At 52.2% G+C, this 20375-nt stretch overlaps 1 protein-coding gene and 1 long non-coding RNA gene across 3 annotated transcripts in view; both read left to right on the forward strand.

The window, feature by feature from the left end:
• Positions 1–20375, forward strand: part of LOC128076087 (uncharacterized) — a 122254-nt gene that overhangs the window by 10518 nt on the left and 91361 nt on the right. The gene's annotated exons all lie outside the window — the stretch shown is intronic.
• Positions 5891–20375, forward strand: part of LOC128076084 (uncharacterized) — an 84575-nt gene continuing 70090 nt past the window's right edge. For both annotated transcript variants that reach the window (XM_052673410.1, XM_052673411.1), the window contains exon 1: positions 5891–6145. In XM_052673410.1, the coding sequence (XP_052529370.1) occupies positions 6068–6145 (78 nt within the window). In that variant the 5' untranslated portion in view covers positions 5891–6067. The remainder of the gene's footprint in view (positions 6146–20375) is intronic.

Below are 20375 nucleotides of genomic sequence, written 5' to 3' on the forward strand. Positions count from 1 at the left end.
CGTCTCAGCTGTATGGAGAGAGAGAGGGAAGAAAATCTGCTTCCCAGTGGCCGGACTGAGAAAGGCTGCTGCTGCTGAGCTCTGCCCACCTTTGGAAAAGGTCCGATATAGGAAGGGCTGATGCCAGGAGGGCTTTGGGCACAATGCAGGAATGGACATCACTGCCCACATCCATCAGGGGGTTTTTAACAGCCTTTTTATGCCTGGTTTAGACTCCCTCCACTCCCTGCCCTTCCCCCCCCCCGCTCTGCTCCCTTCCATTCATTTCATTTTCTTGAACGGCCACAATTCCTTTCCAGTTTTATTTCTCATTAAAAATAAATACCGTTGCTATAATTTACAGTGAGTTTAATTAGAAATGAGTTACGTGATCTAAGCGTTAAGATTTAATTGCTCGTTCCTGAAACAATTTTCTCATCTGAAATGTCCCCAGTTAATGATCATTCATTAAATAGGATCGGAGTCTCTTAAGTGCCACTGGAGGGGCTGCAAACCGCCTGTGAGCACTGCTATGGATGGTGTGGGGTGGGGGATGCCCAGGGGGGGCAGGTGGGAGCCCTATAAGCTGGGGTGCAGAAAGGCCAGAGGACTGCTGCCTGTCAGACCATCCCTGTGCCAAAAACTTGCTGCAAAACCTCTGCGACTTTGGGCTCCGCTCCTGACGCTGTGGTCACTCCAGCCGAGGATTTTGCCTTGGCAGGATGGGGGGAGGAGGTGATTTTCATGAGGAACGGTGATTAATATGGGAACACTTACAGGAAGCATAGAGTGGAAGTAGAGAATAATGTCAACCAAACCGCCTTGTGCTTTACTTGCTCATTTTTATTCCAAAAACTTCTAATCAAAGCCACATCTCCCAGAAGGAAAAAACCCTTTGCCTGCTCTCGGTCTGTGTGGGCACAAGGGCTCCAGCAAGGGTGGGCAAAGGGCTGGGCAGAGCTGAAGCTGTCCCCATGCTGTGCCCTGTGATGGGACCGGATGGGACAAGGCAGGAATGGGATAGGAGAACTCTCCTGCTTCTCTCTTTTGACAAGAAATTCCTGAAAAGAGTTAAGCTGAAACCAGTACATTCCCGTAAAGAGAATTTTTTGGACACATCAATGCTTTTCCAAGAATAAAACAAAAAACAGCCAACTACAGCAACAACAACAACAAAAATAAACACAACAAAACCAACTCCAAGCTCTCTATACTTAGTTGGAGAAGTCCCACCTCCTACTCTGAGCTTCCCAGGCAGTGAGAGGCAGCGGCTCGTTCACAGGGATGGACCCCAAAGGCATAGGGCAGTTTGGGACCCCCAGGGCTGGTCATGCTGCAGTTTCCCCATGCCCTGGGGTGGGCAGCAGCCCCCACTCTGCTGCAGGTTAGGAGGCAGCTGCTACTCAGAGGAGCCCATCTGTAGCACTGAGTGTGCCTGGCCCAGCCTTCCTGCAGGCAGAGCATCCCTACACTTGTGCACTCTGCTGCACAGGGCAGCAAACCCTGCTAGTGCCTTTCTCTGCACCTTGATCTGTGCCATGAGATGCAGCATTGTTGCTTTCCTGTCTGTGTCTTGCTGGCACCCTCTTTGCACCCCTGCCTCGATTCTCTTCTTCTTCCTCTCCCCACATTCCCCTTTTTTGACCGCATTCCTGGTGCAGCAGTCTCTTCCCCCAGCGCCTCTGTCAGGACTTTATTTGCACACACATATTTATTTACCTGTGCAGCAAGGAAACCTGAGCACGGAGCTGGCAGGGGCAGTGTTAGGTGGGAGGACACCGTCACCCAGCGACCTGCAGGTGACACCTAACACTGCCCTGGGTGCTACCACCCTTGGCACAGAGCTCTTCCTGGGGAAGTCCAATAGAGGAAGAGCAGGAGGGAAAGACACGGGTGTGAGTCAGCCCCCTGGTAACCTTGAACGCATTAACAGATGGCTGGGACCCAACAAGAGACGTTTGCAGAGCACCACCACTCAATCAACAAACCTTGTTGTCTGCGGAGAAACAAGAATGTTAAAAGAAGCCGCAGGGCCGGGGCGGAGGGTGTCTGATTGCAGAGCAGGGGGCTGCCACTTCCAGCATCTGTCAGTGCATGGCTTTCAGGAATGTATATGTATAAATAAATGCAATGAAAAGGTCCCCAGTTCCAGTGAAAGGAAATGATTTCCTCCTCAAGTGATTAAGGGCACCATTATGCAAATAGTAGCCAGGCCAACAAAGCGGCCTCATAAGGAAAAGGAAATAGAGCCAGCAGAAGTGGCTGGGATCTCCAGGCAGGGGAGAGCAAGGTCTCACCCGTGTGACAGCGCAGGCGGTGAGCAGCACGGGGCTGTCTGCACCAGGGAGGGAGCCCATGACAGAAGCTATCAAGGCTCTTCTGATGTGTGAACACTTTTCTTGGCAGTGGTGAGGAGAGGAGAGGAGAGGAGAGGAGAGGAGAGGAGAGGAGAGGAGAGGAGAGGAGAGGAGAGGAGAGGAGAGGAGAGGAGAGGAGAGGAGAGGAGAGGAGAGGAGAGGAGAGGAGAGGAGAGGAGAGGAGAGGAGAGGAGAGCATTTCCCAGCTCACATTTAGGCAGGACCACATCACAGGAGCTGCGCCTGCCTGCAGAGCTCGGCTGTGTCCCTTTCTTCTCTCCTTTGCAAGCTTTTAGCGGTAGCAGATAAATAAACAGACATCAATCATCTGCACATAGCAGCATGATCACCTTACGGGACTCATTTCATCTTAAAATACACAAGTATAATTTCTATTTAGCTTTCCTTAAATTTTAATGTCTACTTTTGAAATAAACACTTTAGTGTTTGGGGAGGGTCACGGTGGAAGTGGGCTGGATGAGATAGCAGGGGCTTTCCCTTGGGCTGCAAAGCAAGAAGGCAGATCTGTATGCCTGTGAATGGCGGATAGCTGGGCTGTGGCAGGAGCAGCAGCAGGGCACAGCAGGGTTAAGGAAGCTCTACATGGACATAGAGAGTTGGCCACAGAGATACAGTCCTGACAGTGTCATCTGTAAGCACGTGTTCATACTGCAGCACACCCACAACAGGGCTGGGCCTTGTCTGTAATGTTTATGCAGAATTCTGTAAACTCATCCCAGAGGTTCCAGGGCCTTTGGTCAGATGGTTTCTACAGGTCAGTGACAGTTATTTCCTTGTGGAAATTTACATTCCCTACAAGAAAGTGTATAGACAGTAAGAGAAAATTGCTCCCCACTTCCTCCTCTTGCTGGCTGCTTCGCTTGGTGACACAGGACCACGTAGTGCCTGCAGATGGGCTCTGCTGCACAGCTCAGGGTTTGCTCCCTGGGGCAGCAAAGCAGCTCCAGCAGCAGCTCAAGGAGAAGGGGCTGCAGAGCAGCAGCACCCCATGGTGCAAGGCTGGCTGCGGGGTCGATGTGCGCCTGCACGCAACCCAGGCTCTCCATCATGCTGCACCACATGTGGTTATCTATGGTGGGAAACAGGTGCGGTGTGCTATCGAATCCATATGGCAGCCGTTTAGTCTCACTTTGCTGCAGGATGAATTATGGTGAGAGGAGAAAGGCAGAGGCAGAGCCAGCCAGGGCTGCCGGGTTGGATATTCTGCAAATGAACCGGTTCCTGCCCAAATCCTAGGGCTGCTCCTGCTGCTGTTCTGGGATGTTGCCTCCCTTAGCTCTCATAGCCTTGGGCTGGGGGGTGGAGGGCAGCAGAAGGATGGGGAAGAGCTGGACTGGGTGGGTGCTGCAGGGTGGGCAACACTTTTCCCCCCTCCCACTCCTGGCAAACAGTCCCTGCTTGCTGCCATCTCCCACATCACCATGTGTTTGTTGGCTGAAGGAGAAACGCTGTGGCTTATCTGGGAGAGGGAGCTCAGTGCTGGAGACCTCCGGCTGGATGCCATCGTTGCTGCACATGGAACTCTTGCTTGAGCTGCTGGAGTGAGCGATGGGCTGACCATCCCTGCGTGGGTCATGGTGCATAAATAAAGCACTCTGTCAGCCAGGCTGCAGGAAGCAATGGACAGCACTGCATTTGACAGGCTAGGACAGATCTTCCCTCCTATCCATTAGCAAGAGTAGGGAAGGGAGTTGTCTCAGCACTGCTCCTCGCACTGCGCGCCAGTTCAATAACAACCATCCATCACCCTCCATCCATCCTGACCTCTCATGAAGAGCCACCGGGATCCTGTTATTCACATAGTCCTTCATGTTATTATTTCCAGCCTGGTGTGGGTCCTTTTAACCCCTGGCCTTACGGGCTTACCTTCATCTCAGAGGAGTTTATGGAATAAAATCCACACCCTTGCCCTTTTCAGCCCAAAGAAAGCTCCTCGTGACATGACAGAAATCCAAGAAATCAACCACTCCAGAGGTTTGTAATAAGTCTGAATCCTTCCTAAACCCAGACACTCATCACAAAGAGGGGTCAGTGAACCCCAAGCCCCTTCCCCTCTGACTCCTGCCATCAGTCTCTGGTGGTGATACAAAGCAGATGAGGCACGCAGGGACACCCAGCTGCTTCATGGGATGCTCATGCTTTCTGTCTCTGGAGCATGGATGAGTCATCTGCTTTATACACACATGTGTATACATGTGTGTGTCCTGGCACATACAAGTATGTCTGTGCAGGAAGGGGTCAGCATCCTGCTGGTCCTCCTTGAAGCCCCTCAGAGAGAGGAATGTCGCTGTGCAGAAGGGAAGGGCACGGTGATAGCGCATAGCCTCAGTCCCTCGCTGGGATGGAGCTGACCTCACACTGCATGAGGGAGCCTGGGGTGGGAGGGGGGGCCAGCCCAACAGATGCATCCATCTTCCTCCTTTCCAGCCTGCAGGTAAAACAAACACAGCCTCGAAGACCACGTAGCATTGCTTCACTTTTCTGCAAGCACTGCCACTCTCCCTCTCTGTCACTCCCCTCCCTCTCTGCTTTTGCCCTCTCATCCCACTCCCTCACCTCTCCCTCTCCCTCTCAGGGTGCATGGGAGCTGGTTAGGATGGAAAAGCCATGGAGCTGCCCAGGGAGCAGGCTGCCAAGGCCCATAAATAAGAGACCCCTGTTTGCTTTCTCCTTGTCCTGCCCTGTGCAAATATTTACTGCCCCCATGACCCGCAGAGGCAGTGGCGGCTCTGAACTGAGATGCTGCTGCAGGAAGCATCTGCCCTGCTGCACTGAGCACCTCGACCTGCATTCCTAATGCCCTTACACTGTGCTCTCCTGGGGCCAATTGAAGGGGAGCAGTGTGGGCACAGCATGAGTCCCACTCATCCTCTCCTCAGATTGGGTTTTGCCAAAGTTTTATGAGTAGCACAAGGAGTAATCACAGCTGGAAATCCAGGGGCCATCAGCTTTCCCTGCAGCCAGGATGCCATAGCTGTGAGTGGTTCCCATCCTTTGTGCCACTTCTCTGCCAGACAGAGCAGCCGCTCACAGGAGACGCTCACTGAATTCTGTCCAGGAGGTTCTTGGTTCCACCCAGAGCTCTGCATGTCCTTCCTCACTCAGATTGCTCAGCCTGTGTCTGTTTCAGTCATTCTGGGCACGTTCTTCCCCTCCTGCCCTACTTGTTTGCCACTGGCTCACTTTTTAATTTAGAGACAAACGTGTCCATCTGCTCAGATGCATGAGGCAGCTCTGTGCACCCACCAAGAACACACAGGTTTCCAGCACCAACAGCCGTGCCTTCAAGCAGCTCCCACCTCAGAGATCAATGGGATGAGTGTAAAATACGGATCAGACACAAGAGCAGAACTGTGTTTGCATTTGCTTTCCCTACCATCACTCTGTGGTGATGCATAGCCCTGGGGTGATGATGGAAGGGAAAGTGTTAACTGCCTCTCTCTGGCAGTGGCAATCTGTTGACCCCACTGGGATTTGCTGGCCACCTGAGGCCATGTATTTATTGTAGGGTGGGGACTAAAGGCTGATTTGGGTGTTGGTCACCTGTGGGTGGGGTGTTGGGACTGGGAGCAGCATGAGCTCTGCTCCTCCCTGGGCTGGGACCTGGCTTTGTGCTGGAGGAGCTCTATCTGATTTGCTTTGTTTCCCTAGAGCTGTGCTTTATCGCTTGATTTTTCTACTTAGCTTTCTCCAGCCAGATTTCTTGGTGGATGAGCGGTGCCTGGATACGTCTCCAGAGATTGTGTTCAGATGGTGCCAATGGAGGGATGGGGATGGTGTGTGTCCTGGTAAGTCTTCTGCTCTTTCTTTTTCCTGGCTTGCTGTGTTAGATCTGTTTCCTTGTGGTCTTGCTATGAAAGAGTCAGGAATGCATGGAAACATGAAATGTCTTCCTTACCCTTTTAAAGCCCTGAATGCTGGCAAGCTCCATACCTGGACCTATGGCTGAACAGATTCACTAACAGCTTTCTTTTGTAATATCTCAGCTTGGAGAAGTTAATTATCTCCAAATATTGAAAAGGGCAGATGGATTTTGCAGGATTTACTTGGCTGTGTAATTTTGGTGCCCCAGAGATGCTCCGTGGTCTGGCTGTGCTGAGTGACACATCGTTGTGCCCAGGCGCAAATGTCACTTGAGTATATTGCTCCTGCTGCTGCTGCCCACTGGCAGAGCTTTCTCTTGCGTCAGGCTAAGCAGGGACAGCTAACACTTCCCCAGCTCATGCTGCTGTGTTCTGGTGCTGTGTCCATCTGAGGACATGCTGGAGGCAGCTTTGCAATCTTCCACGCTGCATTTATAGCTGAAACCTGCGTCAGGAAGGCAGAGCTGCAAACCGAGCGCTTCTGGCTGCAGCCTCTGGACACATGTTAGGGCAGGCTTCTGCACGTATCCTGTGGGGATGCAATGAGGCAGCAGCTCCCTGGGGCAGATGAGGAGCCCTTGCTCCAGCTGGCTGTGGGATGGCCCTTCTCAGCTCCTCTTTCATCACTTCCCTTCTTCGACCTCTGCTCTGGGGCTTCAGAGAGCTCTGTGTAATGCTCTGGCAGAGAAGCGAGGGGTGGGGTGTGCAGCTCTGTGTCCCCTGGGGACATCCACCCCTCTGCTGAGCTGCTGGAGGTGGGCTCGGCCTCCTCCCTGCCTCTGCCATTTGGGTACAGTTTCTGGTGGGATGCTCGCACCGGAGATAAATTCTCCCTTATTTTTACATCTTCTTGTGCCTTGTTTCAAGCAGTGAAAGTTAAATGTGCCATCACATTATCAGCGTGCTCAGCCCAGAAACCAAACAGAGATGTTCCCAGTGAACTCACTTTAATCTCAGTTTATTTGCCAAGCAAAGCAATCTCCCCATGCAGCTATGGCTCTCAGAAGCTGCTGAGATGGAGGTGACTGCTAAAAAGGAGACAGACGTACAGATTTCTGCTTTTGTGCTTGGGTTTAATGCAGGAGGTGAACTCTGCAGGACCTTTGCAACACTCCACTTCTGTTTATAGGTAGAAGTTGACTTCTATGTTTGGGGGATGTGGGTCAAATAGCTGGAGGGGCTGTCTTCCAGGGTTTCCCAATTGTTGGAGCTGATTGAATTGGACTGGGGAGGGCAGTGACCACAATGCTTTCCTCCTGGCCTCCAGCTGGTTTGACTTGCAATGCAAATGTTTTCTCCTGTCACCTCTTAATGATCCTTTTTCCCCTCGCGGGTGTATAATTTCCCCCAGAAGTCTCCAGTGAATGGTTTCCATCACAGTTATTTGTCCCTCTCTTTTCAAGTCAAAGGCAACCTCTATAGAATTGCAGACCTGGCATGATTTGGGGTGGGAGTGGATTGAATTGCGGTATTTCATCTCTGGCTGTCAAGTGAGCCTGCATTACCTGCCGTGGGGTTGGCAGCAAGGAGACATCGGACCTGCCGTAATCAAGCAAATGAGCTGCCAGTGGCAGAGCTGAGCTTGGGGTTGGGAACCCGTGCTCCGGACGAGCAGCACGGCTCCTGGGCCGTGGGATGGAGGAGGAGAAAGGAATGCTTGGCTCGGAGCAGCCAGGGAGGAAGGGAGAGCAACTGCTCTTCTGGGGGCTGCTATTGGAAAGACATCATAGAGGAGGAGTTCATAAATCCACGGGGCTTCTCACGGCCGAGGCTCGATTCATCTGCACATCAAAGGGAAGCAAAAGCCCCTCTGTGAGAGGCTGAGGGAGCGGGGGTGTGGGGGCAGCTGAGCACCGTGGCCCCGCACCTCATCCTGCACCACAGGGCCTTGGAGCCGCTCGTAGGCAGCGGGGTAAAATATCACCTGTGCTCTGCTACGTGCAGGATGTGCTGTGTGTGTGTCTGGGATCTGACCCGTGTCTCAGGCAGCAGATGAGGTTGTGGTGCTGGCTGGAAACACTGACGGCATCGGTGTGTGCTGCGCACTGCTCACCTGGGGCTGCTGCAGAGGTGCAGATCCTGCCTGCTGGCTGCAGCTGCTGGGCTCTGGAGGGATGTCCCTGGCCTGCGTCCTGCAGCATGCAGTTGTCAGAACACTTCCTTCAGGTTTTCTCTGGTTTTAGTGCTTGTGAGCATCCCAGGTGGAGCGGGGCAGCCAGCAGCCTGTGTTGCCTGTTGTGTGAGCAGCTCAGCTGGAGCATGGAGCTGCCTGCTGCTGTGCTGGGGAGTCCCAGGGGAGGGGAGCAGTAGGATCCTGCCCTGGGGATTGGGGTTGTGCATGGCATCTTAATTAAAAGGGTGGTGGAGATTGATGGGAGATGTGAGCATGGCTGAGAGAGACACTGACCTTGTCTGAGAGGTCATAATTCCCATATACATTATACTAAATTATTGAGCTGCTGTCCCTGCTGTGTACTGGTATTCTAACTTAGCATGAGCAAAATGCTACAAAATCTCCCCTGCCTTTTGAAAGAGCCTAAAACTGTCTGGACTGAAGCTGTACCTGGGCTGTGATACGCTCCTTGTCCCATAATGTCCCTGCGGTGTGCAATGCAGGGATCAGCTTTGCTATTTTGCTTTGCAGGACAGCATCTCCTCCCATGACATCCTCAGAAGGAGCTGACAGCAGTGGGTGGGCTCCTCACTGTGCCCTGGGCTGATGTCAGGGCTGTCGATGGGAGCGGGCAGCCCTGACAGGAGATAAAGCATGTGCCATGTTTATTGACTGCCGCCTCTGCAGGGAGCGAAACCTTTCTTCCCAGGGGGATTGTACAGCTGATTGATACTTAGGCTGCCTCTCACCGCATGTTTTTTCTCCTCTGACAATATTTCTGGAGCAGGCAGTGTGGGACGAGGGGCTGCTAAACCCAAAGGCTGCTTCCCCTGAGCACTGGCACAAAGCAGAGAGCAGGGGCCATGGTTCCACTCCTGGAGGGGAGAAACACAGTCTGTGCAGCAAAGAGTGGGTCCTGCAATGGGAACGGAGCCAGAAGGCCTGCATGCCTCATCCTCACCAGGCAGGTGGGTCTGAGTGTGCTGTGGTACCTGCACTAGGGCCAGCTCCTTCATTTTTGACACCAGGTGCAATGGGATAAGAGAGGCACTCTATATGGAAAATGTAGCTCTGTTTTGATGTGGTTGGCTATCACTGAAACAGCCAGCTCTGGGGATGAGGTGATGGGAGGTGGGGAACACGTGTGGTCTGTAGAGAAGGGTCCAGCTGGAAGATCCCTGCTCGGAGTTCAGGGCAGAGCATGATGAACTTGTAATCCTGGGGGGGGGAATTCCTCCCGCATCACAAAACCTGCAGGCTGTCACTGATGTGATTTCTGTCCTGCCCCAGTGTTTAGGCATGGGTTGTCCTGCGCCGCCAGAGCCCGCAGGCTGAGAGAGGCGCTGTGCAGAGCCCAGCAGACCTCTGGCAGATCTTTTTTGCTCCTGTTCTATTTTCCCAAAGTAGGGAAAGTACTGGAGGAGAAGGCTCTATAAATCAACCTGCTTTATTGCCATGCGCTGTTAAAGTACTGCTGCATTTCACCCTGGAGATGGCTGCGTTTCAGTGCAGGATGAATTGATTTCTGTATACCAAAGGTCAGATCCTGAGCTTCTGACTTAGTTCTTACTTAGTCTGTACAAAGGCAAAATCCCCATTGAAGCAGGCATTTGGATATCAGCCTCTCTATAAATAACACAGAAATAAGTGAGAACTAAGCCGGGCTCTGAAGCTTGCAAAGTGCTCGGGGATCCTCGGGAATGGCTGGTCCTGGGGAACTTCTGATTGGAGCAGCAAAGGGAAGAACAGAGGCTCGGATCACGACGTGGGAAGGCTTTTTCCTTTCAGCTCTTCCGCGGCCCGACTCGTCGGCTTTGACGGAGGAATCCCTGAGAAGAGCAGCCGCGTTCCGTGCCGTTTGGTCTCGGCACCTCGCAGAGACTTTTCAGCGCCGGGAGGATTCAGACGGGCGGACGCACGGCAGATGAAATGCCGGCGTTGCCGCTGCCCTCCGCATTCCCCCGCTCTTTGTTTCTCCGCATTTCCGAGTAGGGCTGCCTTTCCCCGGGGGAGGCAGTTAGCTTAATGAGGTAGCGCTGCTCTGATTGTTTCAGGAGATGCAGGCGGCGCCCAGCCCCGCGCCCGGCCCCGTCCCATCCCGCCGGATAAATCACGCCGATTTAAAATTGATCGTTCTGGGATGTGGGAGAAAGTGGAGTGGGCGGATTTACCCTATTAGGGTGCATTGATCACCATTACTGCGTGTAATCAGGGTTAATCTCAGGATTAATTGGGGGGATTTGCTGATGGAAACGATCGGCAATTTGTGTTAGTTACTGCTCTATTCGCCTCTAATGGCTTAATCAGATTACAAATTAAAAGTGGCTTCTTCCAGAGAATCTCCCTGGACTCGAGCAGCAGACAGAGCGTGAGGAGGGAGGCGCATCCAGAGCATATGGTGTGCAGCTCGGAGCTCAATTAGCCCGACAGGAGGACGGATGGGGGAGCACTGCGTGCCCGGGGCTGGGCTGGGAACCCCTCTGAAGCACGGGGAAGCTCCTGGTGGTGCGTTTTCTTCAAGGGTTTCTCCGGCCAGGGGGAGAATCTGATCCTCAGCGTGTGCTGTGCTCAGAGCAGCATCGGCTGGGGGCTGTGGAAGCGGCCATTGTGTCACACGGAAAATCTTTTGGAGGGAGTGTGTGGAATTTCAGCTCGACAAACCATTAAAATAGCAGCGATCCTGCACCATATAAATTAAGGCTGATGATCTGAGACTGGTAGAGCTAATGATAGAAAGGGGTCCTGTCCTGGAAAGAGATTCGTCTAGCAGGAGCTGAGAGCACCTGAACTGCATTAGCTCTGAGGGCTGTAAAGGCAGCAGGGTCTGCCTGTGAGCACCTTGGCCGGAGGGTTTGGGAGCCCTGCAATGGTATCATTCATCTCACCTGGGGATCAGCACCCACCAACAGGCCACAATGGGGAGGAATTAGAGGCTGTCAAGCCCGGCTCCCTGTGTGAAAGCCCAAAATGCATCTTTGGTTTGGAAGTCTGCTCCCATCACTTCACCCCCACAGGTGGGGCTGGGTGTAAGGGGGGAGGGCTCAGTCTCACCTCATTCCTAACTTGGGCTGATATCGATTGGGTTTTTGATACGTGGCAGTCAGAGGGAGGTGTTGGGGATCTATTTATTCCGCTGTTTATAAAGACATTTGCAAACCTGAAGGGGGGAAAAAAAAGAAAGGAAAGTGAACGTTTCAAGTGGCTGCTGACAAGTTAGAGCAGTTTAATAAATCACTCATAATAAACTACTTTATGTGTGGAGAGAAACACCACGGACCTCTTTAATAAGCGGTTCGTGATGGAGCAGGCAATGCTTAGAGAACAGAAATTCATCTGTGGGGCTCGGTGACGTGTTCCCACTGTTCCCTGCTGCGAATCTCTTGCCAGGTATGTCTGTGTCGGGGCGCCCATCTGGGCTGCGTGTAAATCTGCTGCTAAGTCTGTAACTCACAGGGAGGGCATCTCTGCCAGGAGCTGCTGCTCATCAATTACAGGTGGAGCGGGACAGGCAGCCCATTCCTCACTCCCTGCCGACACCACGGCCTCTTCCACAGCCGCTTTATCTCCTGCTGAGCCAGCCCAGATGAAGCCTTTTGCAGGGAGTGCATCAGGCAGCCCCGTGCTTCTACCGTTGCTCTAAACCCACATTTCGCTTTGGATTAAGTAATGGCACTCCCTGCTTTTAGTGCATCCAGCGGAGGCAGCTGCTGCCTGTCACTTTTTCCAAGGCTTGGAAATGCAGGAGGATCTTGTGGGTCATAGGGCTGCGTTTGTAGAGAGGAGAGGCAAAGAGCAGGTTGTGTTCCAGGGCTGGAAAGCATTTGTTTGGGTGCAAAGGGGCATCTGTGGATCCTGGTGATGCTGGGGCTGCCTGTGGGATTTGCCACAGTACAGCTCATTGGAGCTGAGTACCCAGCAGTATGTACCAGAAACTGCTCCAAAATCAGGCTGTGTGCTGGTAGAGGTGAGCATGGCTGTGGTGGGGTCGTAGTTCCTGCTGCATCACATTGCTTGGGGGAAAGCCTGGCTTCCCAAGCCTATTGTATGGAGGGGGGAAGGAGAGCTTCATTTTTCTCTTGGTCTTCAGATTCGGCTTAAGTTGGGGGATCTGCAAAGCACTTTGTGCACACCAGGCTTTTAAAGGGACCCGATGGCAGCTTCGGAAATGTCAGGCATTGTTCTGTCTATCCTGGAGCAATTGTATGAAAAGGTAAAGAAAAGCGCTGCTCAAATAGATGCGAGACTCCGACTTGACTTTGAACACTGGCTTTGTTATTGTGCTCCTCAGGCTATGTGGTGCTTTATGAAGGCTTTGTGAGAAGTTGCAATAAATATCTTCTATTTCTAATGTGCATACCTTCAGAAATGCAAACAAAAAGGGAGGAGGTGGTCAGCAGTCCTTGCTGGCATTTAGTTGTTGCAAGCTAAGGATTCCAGGGGAAACAGCACAATAGGATCTGTAGAAACATGGTATTTCCTAAGTGGAAAAAACAAGCGATTATTCTTAAATGAAATAACAATGTTAGTGTTTCTTATTAGCATCTACACGCTGGCATATGGTGTATACAAGGACACCTCTCCCTCCTCACAGTGTTGGCTCTGAGGAGACGCAACTGCGTCTGAGTGCTTTCCTCTGCCAGGTGCAGCTCCTGAAACCCCTTGGCAAGAGTGAGCAGGGCTGCTCTGCTATTTGTTTTCTACTGTTTCTTTATTAAAAAGCTCCAGAGCCAGGCAGGCTTGCTTTGTTCAGTATTTTATTGCTGCCTCAGCTCACCCTGCCTGAGAAAGGCTCTGGCTGGTGCTGGAGCAGGGTGCTCCTTCTGGCTTACCCTGCTGCCATTCTTCCCTCTGCACTGATAACGTGAGGGCCAGGCTCGGGGTGCTCAGCACCAGGCTTTGCTCCCACAGCTTTTCTTTCCTGGCCAGGAGAGCTCTTGGCTGCTGCTCGGTGGGTGAGCCACACGCCTTTATGGTTGCGATTATTGCTCTGTGCTCCTCTCTCCATTTTGGAGGAGGTTGAAGAGAAAGCACTCAGAAAACAGTTTTGGTGCTTGGCAAGGCGGCTGGAGACCCCATCTGTTGCTGCTTACATTGTTAAGCTGCTCTTTGCTTCCCATGCCAGCCTGGTTTCTGTTAAATGAAGCCTCCCCAGGTCACGAGAGCCAAGCGGCTCCTAAATTAGCAAAGACATTAATCAGGTCCCATTTGGACTGGTGCAGGGTGTCTACGCCCTCACCCTGCCCTCCATAAATTAAGCAGGTTTTATATCTTTAAGGCTCTTCTGGAATTATGTCCTCTCTGCCCTCCACCCCCTTCTCAATTGCTGGTGACAAGTATACACAGCTTAATTGGTTGGCATGGAAAAGGGCTGACATTAATTGGCTGTGTTTGGCACATAGACTCCCCATCTTGCAGCGCCTCCCAGGGATCTTATCAACCCCATCTCTGAGCCCAGCAGCTCACAGCTCGCCTGCCAGCTCAATGGGGTTTGGTTCTGTGCTTCCGATGACTGAGATTTTACTTGGCTTCCTGGAGCTTTGGCTGGGGAAGAGCAGCTCTCACAACGCAGCTGGCAGTGCGTGAGGGTGGGAGGGATCTGCAGGCAGCCTTGTCCTGCACCTCCCCCCCTTCTTCTGTAGGGTAGATGCTGAGTGGGCACCAGGTTCCTGCCCCACGGCTTCCCCATAAGCCCTCTTAGGCTCGGCTTCCATGCAACCCCTCTCATGCACTTACACAGGGGTAGGAAATGAGCTGTACATTCACGCTCTTGGAAGCTGTGAGTATGTGTATGTTGGGCCTCTGACAAGTTTAAATAGCTAATTAACTTATTTTAAGGAACCACTAAATTTGTCCCTTATCCTGATTGGCTTTTCGCAATGCCTCCCTTTACCTGATTAATTCTTAGCCCATCTTCGTAATTAACGGTGTGAAAGAGAGCAGCTGTTCCTCCTCCAAACAATCTTTTCACCATCAGGGAACAATTCCTGTTCTGGGATGGGCAAGAAGTTTCTGGTAGCTCTAACTATAAAAATAATTTGATGCTTCTTTTATTACCTGGTTATGACTGCCTGTTTTCACTGCACTTACCTAATAGGGTCCTAAATAGCCCTGAATCCCTCCTCGGTGCCATCAGCAGTGCTGTATCAGTGCTGGTGGCTGTGCTTAATGGTGCTGGGAGCGACGAGGCGATGCTGCAAAGCAGAGCATGGCTGGGAGGATGGGTTTGGGCAGCTTTGCTGTATGGGAGATCGCACTGTGGGTTTCTTTAATTCAGATGTGTGACATCTTCCCTTCAGTTTGATTTCTTTTTTCAAATGGCACTTTTGGGCTCCCACCTCCCATGGGCTTTCCATGAGTGCCTGATACCAGCATGTTAGGAGGCTGAACAATATTCAGCCGAAGTTCCTTTTTATTAAAGCGGTCCCCTTGCTCTTAGCAGTGTGCAGGAGCCTTCTTCCAGTGCAGTGGTTTTGCACTCAGGCTGTTTGCAGGGTGCTGTCATCCCCTTCTCAGCTGCTGCTTGCCTGAAGCAGGCAGATGCTGCTCTTAAAACACTTCTGTACAAATTCCCCCAGCCTTTGGATCATTGCCCCTCCCCTCTTAAGCTTCTCTCAGTCCATCATTATCTTTTCTGGTAATTACACGCTTAAAGAGCAGACGATGGCTCCATTTTAATAGACCCTCTCCAGCCCAGTATAAACACAGCAACACCTATACAGAGAGCAGCCCCCAGCCCTACTCAGGGAGCTTTCTGCTCCACCTCCATCTACCTCCTGTGGGGAGCGCATGAGGAGCATGAGCTGCAGCTGATGGCTCCTGGCAGCCCTTGGAGGGCAGCAGGGTGCATTCCACACCAAGGCAGTGCCCAAGGGATGTGGGCAGTGGAGTTGGCTTTTTCACCCTTTGAGCCCTGTGGACATAACATCGAATGCAGACGAGCATCCATGAGGCATCTAGGGACTCTTTGGGGGGCTGCAAAGGCTGTAGCTGCTCTCTCCTGGCCAGGACTGCTGAGTGCCAACACTGTCCTTCCCCAGAGGCAGGATGAAGCCCGTATCAGAATTGCTAAGTCACAGCCTGAAGCAGTGATGGAGCACCTGGTGGGAAGGCAGGGCCAGACCAGGGGAGCTCAGGTGCATGCAATGCACTGAGTGATGGAAGGGATGGAGCCAGGATTCACACCTGCCCTGCCCTCATTTAAGGGTTGGCAGTGGAGGTGAGGGCATCTTCTGGAGATCTCTGCCTGCCTGAAGCTTTCCAAAGGTAAGCAGATATTTTTCTTTTGTTTCTGTGTTTGTGGCTGCTGTGTTTGGGTTTATCCTTACTTGCTGCAGCCTAGGACTTTACCACCCTGCTATTATTGCTGTGTTTTCCATCGTATTATAGCATTACACAGCCTGCACTGCTTGGTCAGTCTTTGCCCTATGGATGGTGTCTGGAGATGCTAGGTCCATTCATATTAGGTATGGGTCCTCTGCTATGGAGAAACAACACTTAGAAGCACCGTAAGTGGCAGCCCTGAGTCTAAGCAGCAAGTGATTCCTTGGAAGTGACTTCTGGTCAGGCTTGTTCCAGGGCTGCCAGCCTGCCCGTCCCAGCAGCATAATGTTCTGGCTGAGGGGAAGGGCAGCACAGGGCAGATCTCCTTGGTGTCAGATGTTGCTGTGCGCCCTGCTGGGGGCTACTCTTCACTGAGTTAACCCTGCTTTTTACCCAGGGTTTCAATTTCCTTTGAGCATAACTCATTTTGCTATTAAGACCTGCAGTCTGCTGATAAAGGGAGACCGAGCACACAAGAATATAACATTTTCAGAAGGGAACTGAGGTGCTGGCTGCCTGGTCCTGTCCCTGAGCACGGTGATGTAGCAGCACAGCATCCTGTCCTGGGGGGCAGCTATGCTGAATACTGCTTCAATGGAGAACAGCATCCCTTCAATCCTGGGGGGGCTCTGGGGCTTTGCATCCCCTGGGTGTCCTTATGAGGAATGGGAGCTCAGAGCGACTCCTTCCCTCCTCCTCCAGCACACAACACTCACAGCCCTCCAGTGAGATTTTAGTGAAACAAATGTCATCTCTTTGTGCAGTATCTCTTGTCATCAGAGCTTTTAACCTTTGCCCTAAATTAGAGTGTGATCTAAATGACAGATACTATCTGTTTTTATTATACCGCTCATTTTTTCTTAATCAGATATTATTAATCCTCGCTGCTTTTGCAATGCGGAAGCATTATTGCAGATGAATGACCTGCCCAAAGCATTTCAAGCCTGGCTCTTTAGAAAATAGGTCCCAGCAAGAGACCGTGAGGTGGGGTATGGGCTGGAGGGCAGAGGGGAAAGGAGAGCTCGTGGCTGTGACTGTACTGGCATGGGGAGGTTGGGGTTTTATCTCTTTTACATCTCTTCCTTTTGGAATAACCAATGCTTGCCCCTTTCACAAGCATGAAACAGGCAAAATGTCTGGTGTCCAGCTGCTGGTAGAGGGGTGGGTACTTCTTGAGTCAAGTTTTCTCTTTGTAGCCAAAGTTTTTAGCATGGCCTGGTTTGTTCTGAAAGATTTGTGGAGATCTAGGCAGGGGGGAAAAGGAAAAAAAGAGGGCAAATCTCTCCCTTTCCATCAACTCGGGCAATCAGGAGTTTTGTATTCTGAGTGCTGGTAATGTGGAGCCATCTGCACTGGCTCCAGCAGGTCCCATTCCCCAGCTCCTGTGCTTAATTGCACTTCCATTGGCAACTTCAGCAGCCCCTGCATGTGTTTTGAATGAAGTCCCCACTTAAGGCTGGTTTTACAGATCACCTTTGTGTGATTGGCAATTAAACCCTTTTCAGCTGAGGGAGAACTATGGCCTGTTCTCCAGCTAGTATCTCCCTCCTACAGCTTGTTCTGCCTTTTGCATTTACTGACGCTCCTTCAGCTTCTTATCTGCCGCAAAAGCTGGGTGTCTGTCCCCTCTGGGAGCTGCTGTTGGGTGCAGTGGTTGGCCCTGAGCAGTGCTGGGTGCTGGAGGGGAGCACGCGAGCAGATGAGTGTAGAGGGAGATGGAGAGCAAAGGAGGGCGGTGGTAAATCCATCCCCCGGAGCTGCGGTGCAAACAGGAAATGATCTCTTAACGCTGTGCACCTGCATCTCCAGGAACAACATCCAAAAGGGGCCCAAGCCTGCAGCAGGGTCCAGAGGAACGGTGCTCCTGAGCCCAGCGGTAGAATTTAAAGACTCCTTGGCCAGCGTCGGCCCTCGCTCTGCTTCTGGCTCCTGCCAGATGCGTTGCCTCTCCCTTACCCCACAGCAAATGATTTCTGGGCTGCAGAGAGCACTGAGGCGGCGGCTCTGGAGCTGTGGGCTGGCAGAACGCCTGGGAGTTGCTGGTGCTGCCCAGCAAGATGTGGGAGCATTGCTGTGATTGGTGCATGGCTGGCACTGGAGACAGCAGTGCTGCTGATGGGCATCCCATCGCCAGAGCTGACCTGGAGCCATCAGAGCAGTGAGCTCACGGATCTGCAGCTATCCTGTGCCAAACCTCCTCATCAGAAAGAGCGAAATGTGCGCACAGATGGAAATGTGCTTATCCCAGGGCTGCACCCAGCCCAACGTGGAGCCACCCGGCTTAGTCCTGCGCTGTAACCAGATGTCATTGGCCGACGTGGGATTGTCAACAGGAGTGAAACCAGAGCAGCAGGGCTCCTGCTGGCCAGGAATCTGGCTGGGCTGCTGGGAGTGGGTGGCTGTCAGCGTCTGCATGCGTTAACAGCCCGGTGAGGCTGTCATCTGGCCAGGTGCCTCCTGATCCACAGGTTCTACAGGTCCGCTGGCTTGTCTGTCCAGAGTGACACAAACCAAAGTGCCTTTAAAGCTCCAGCGTTCAGGCTTTCCCCTCACCTTGAAGGATGTGACAGACTGGGAAGAGGCTGGGAAGATGAAATCCCAGCAGAAGGAAGGTGATGCCCTGCCCACCAGCCTCACCCACTTGGAGCTGACTGCTCTCCCTTCTAATCTCTGCTTGGCCAGCAGCTTCACCTTTCTTGTACAGCACCAAGGGCCTGACCTTCACAGGGATGCGACGCTCTTGAACGAAGCAGCCGCTCACCAACATGAGTCCTGCCCAGCTCAGTGCTGCGGGGGCTTGGTCAGCATTCTTGAGCTCATTGCAGGGGAAGAAAGAGGGCAGAGGGATTCTGGCAGCAGAGACCTAAAGCTTGGAAAAGCCTGAAAGAAACTGCTTGCAGCTGCTGCTGCAGAGAACACATGAGACATGACAGTACTTCTTGAATTCCAGGGCGATGGGAGAGGTGTTTTCTGGAGGCTCTCTTCCCTGTCCCGCAGGGGGTATAACAAGTGGTGGTGGGATTTAACTCTGCGATGGTGGGATTAGGCGTTCCCCGACCAGGACGGTTCCACATTCCTACTCCCTGATTTACCATTTGATGCTCTCTTTCCTTCCCCCAGCAGAAACAGCCTCGCTCAGCCCCTTTGAGCAGCAGTGTTATAGGGGTTTGCAGCCCAGAATCCCCTCCTAGTGCATTTGCCTTGATTTAAGGCTTTGATTTGAAAGTTATTTTTTACAATAAGAGAAAGATAGTCCATGCCAAAAAAAGCAGTTTCATAAAATGCTGAACATGACTTGCATTCTGTAATTGCAAACCTGAGAGACTTGGAGTAATTGACATTTTGGATGTGTTGCAGAGTATCGTATTTAATCTTGAAAAGCAGGTTCCAGGCAAAGGAGGCAACTGCCAAACCAAACTCAGACTCCTTGCCGGGTCCTTACCATAACTCATTTTCAAATCCGTTCAGCACAGTCCCGAACCTAAATGTTTACGTTTTTGATTTGCTAAGATAACATTCCTGGGTCACTGAGGCTGTTTGTCAGGGATGGGTGTGGGGATGCGCCGGGTCGGAGCGCTCAGAGCTGCGGTGTGCTCCTGCAGGATCGGGCCTTCCTCCTGGGGATGTGCTCTGTAGGGTGGCAGGAAGCTGTCAGCATCTCCCCGTGGCTCAGGGGCCTGAAGGGTGGCATAGGAGCGGCGTGAACCCAGTTCCAGGTTCCTGCTGAGTGGGACGTGGGCTGTGCAGCTGGCTCTTGTGCTGCTGGGGTGTCCAATCATGAGTGTATGAAATTGCATCAATGCGGGACCGAACGCAAATGAAATTTCACAGGAGTGTGACTCAGTGGATGTGCATTTTTGCCGGTGCATGACTTCAGTGCGTGTGCAATTTTATAAACGTGTGGGATGTGACCGATGCTCCGTGAATGTGTCTGAGGCGGGAGCGGGGCTGCGGGCACAGCCAGACTTCGCAGTGAAGCCACGGGTTCTCCTTTCTTTCCCTCTGTCTGCAACTGTGGCTTCTGTAAAGTATCTGTCCCACATTATCGTGGTTTACAGCTCGGCTATAAACATTTGCTTCTGTTTGCAATGCAACAAATATAAGCGGAAATCTGCTCTCTGCTTTACGCGTCCCGCTAAGAGATACCAGTTGAAGATTTTCAGGCCAGCCCTCTTCTTGCAAGCGGACTGTTTACATTGCTACGGATTCCAGCGGAGCGAATACTAATTTACAATGGTGCAAATGAAAAGAAAGCAGAAAACCCAGGAATGTGAGGGGGAATTACACACCCTGACTGTGGAAATGGAGACGCAGCGTTGGCACTGTGGCTCTTGGGGGAGATGGGCTGTGGCCGTGCTCGAGCTGCAGGCATGGAAGTGTCCGTGCAGGGCTTGGGGCTGTGCTCTGTGCTTGCCTTTGTCCCAGATCTTGTCGATGTTGGGATTGAGGCTGTGCTGACATTGGTGCCTGGGAACAGAGCCTCGGGGGCTCCCAGAGCTGGCAGGGGTACGGAGGGACGGAGCGTCCCTTTCCTTTCGCAGGGGGGGAATTTTTCCAGCTGCGCTGCCAGCATGGTTTGGGGATGATTTGGGGGTCAAGGCTGGCATCAATTGGGAAGGGGTTATTATTTGCCCAGCTGCACATCTTTATTCATAACGTGCCCATTGTTCCGAACATTTTGCATATTTCATTGTGAGAAACGGGGCAGGAAGGGGGGAAGCA

The sequence above is a fragment of the Tympanuchus pallidicinctus genome, unplaced genomic scaffold (assembly GCF_026119805.1).
Source record: "Tympanuchus pallidicinctus isolate F22 unplaced genomic scaffold, pur_lepc_1.0 scaffold13, whole genome shotgun sequence".
NCBI classification, from domain to species: Eukaryota; Metazoa; Chordata; class Aves; order Galliformes; family Phasianidae; genus Tympanuchus; species Tympanuchus pallidicinctus.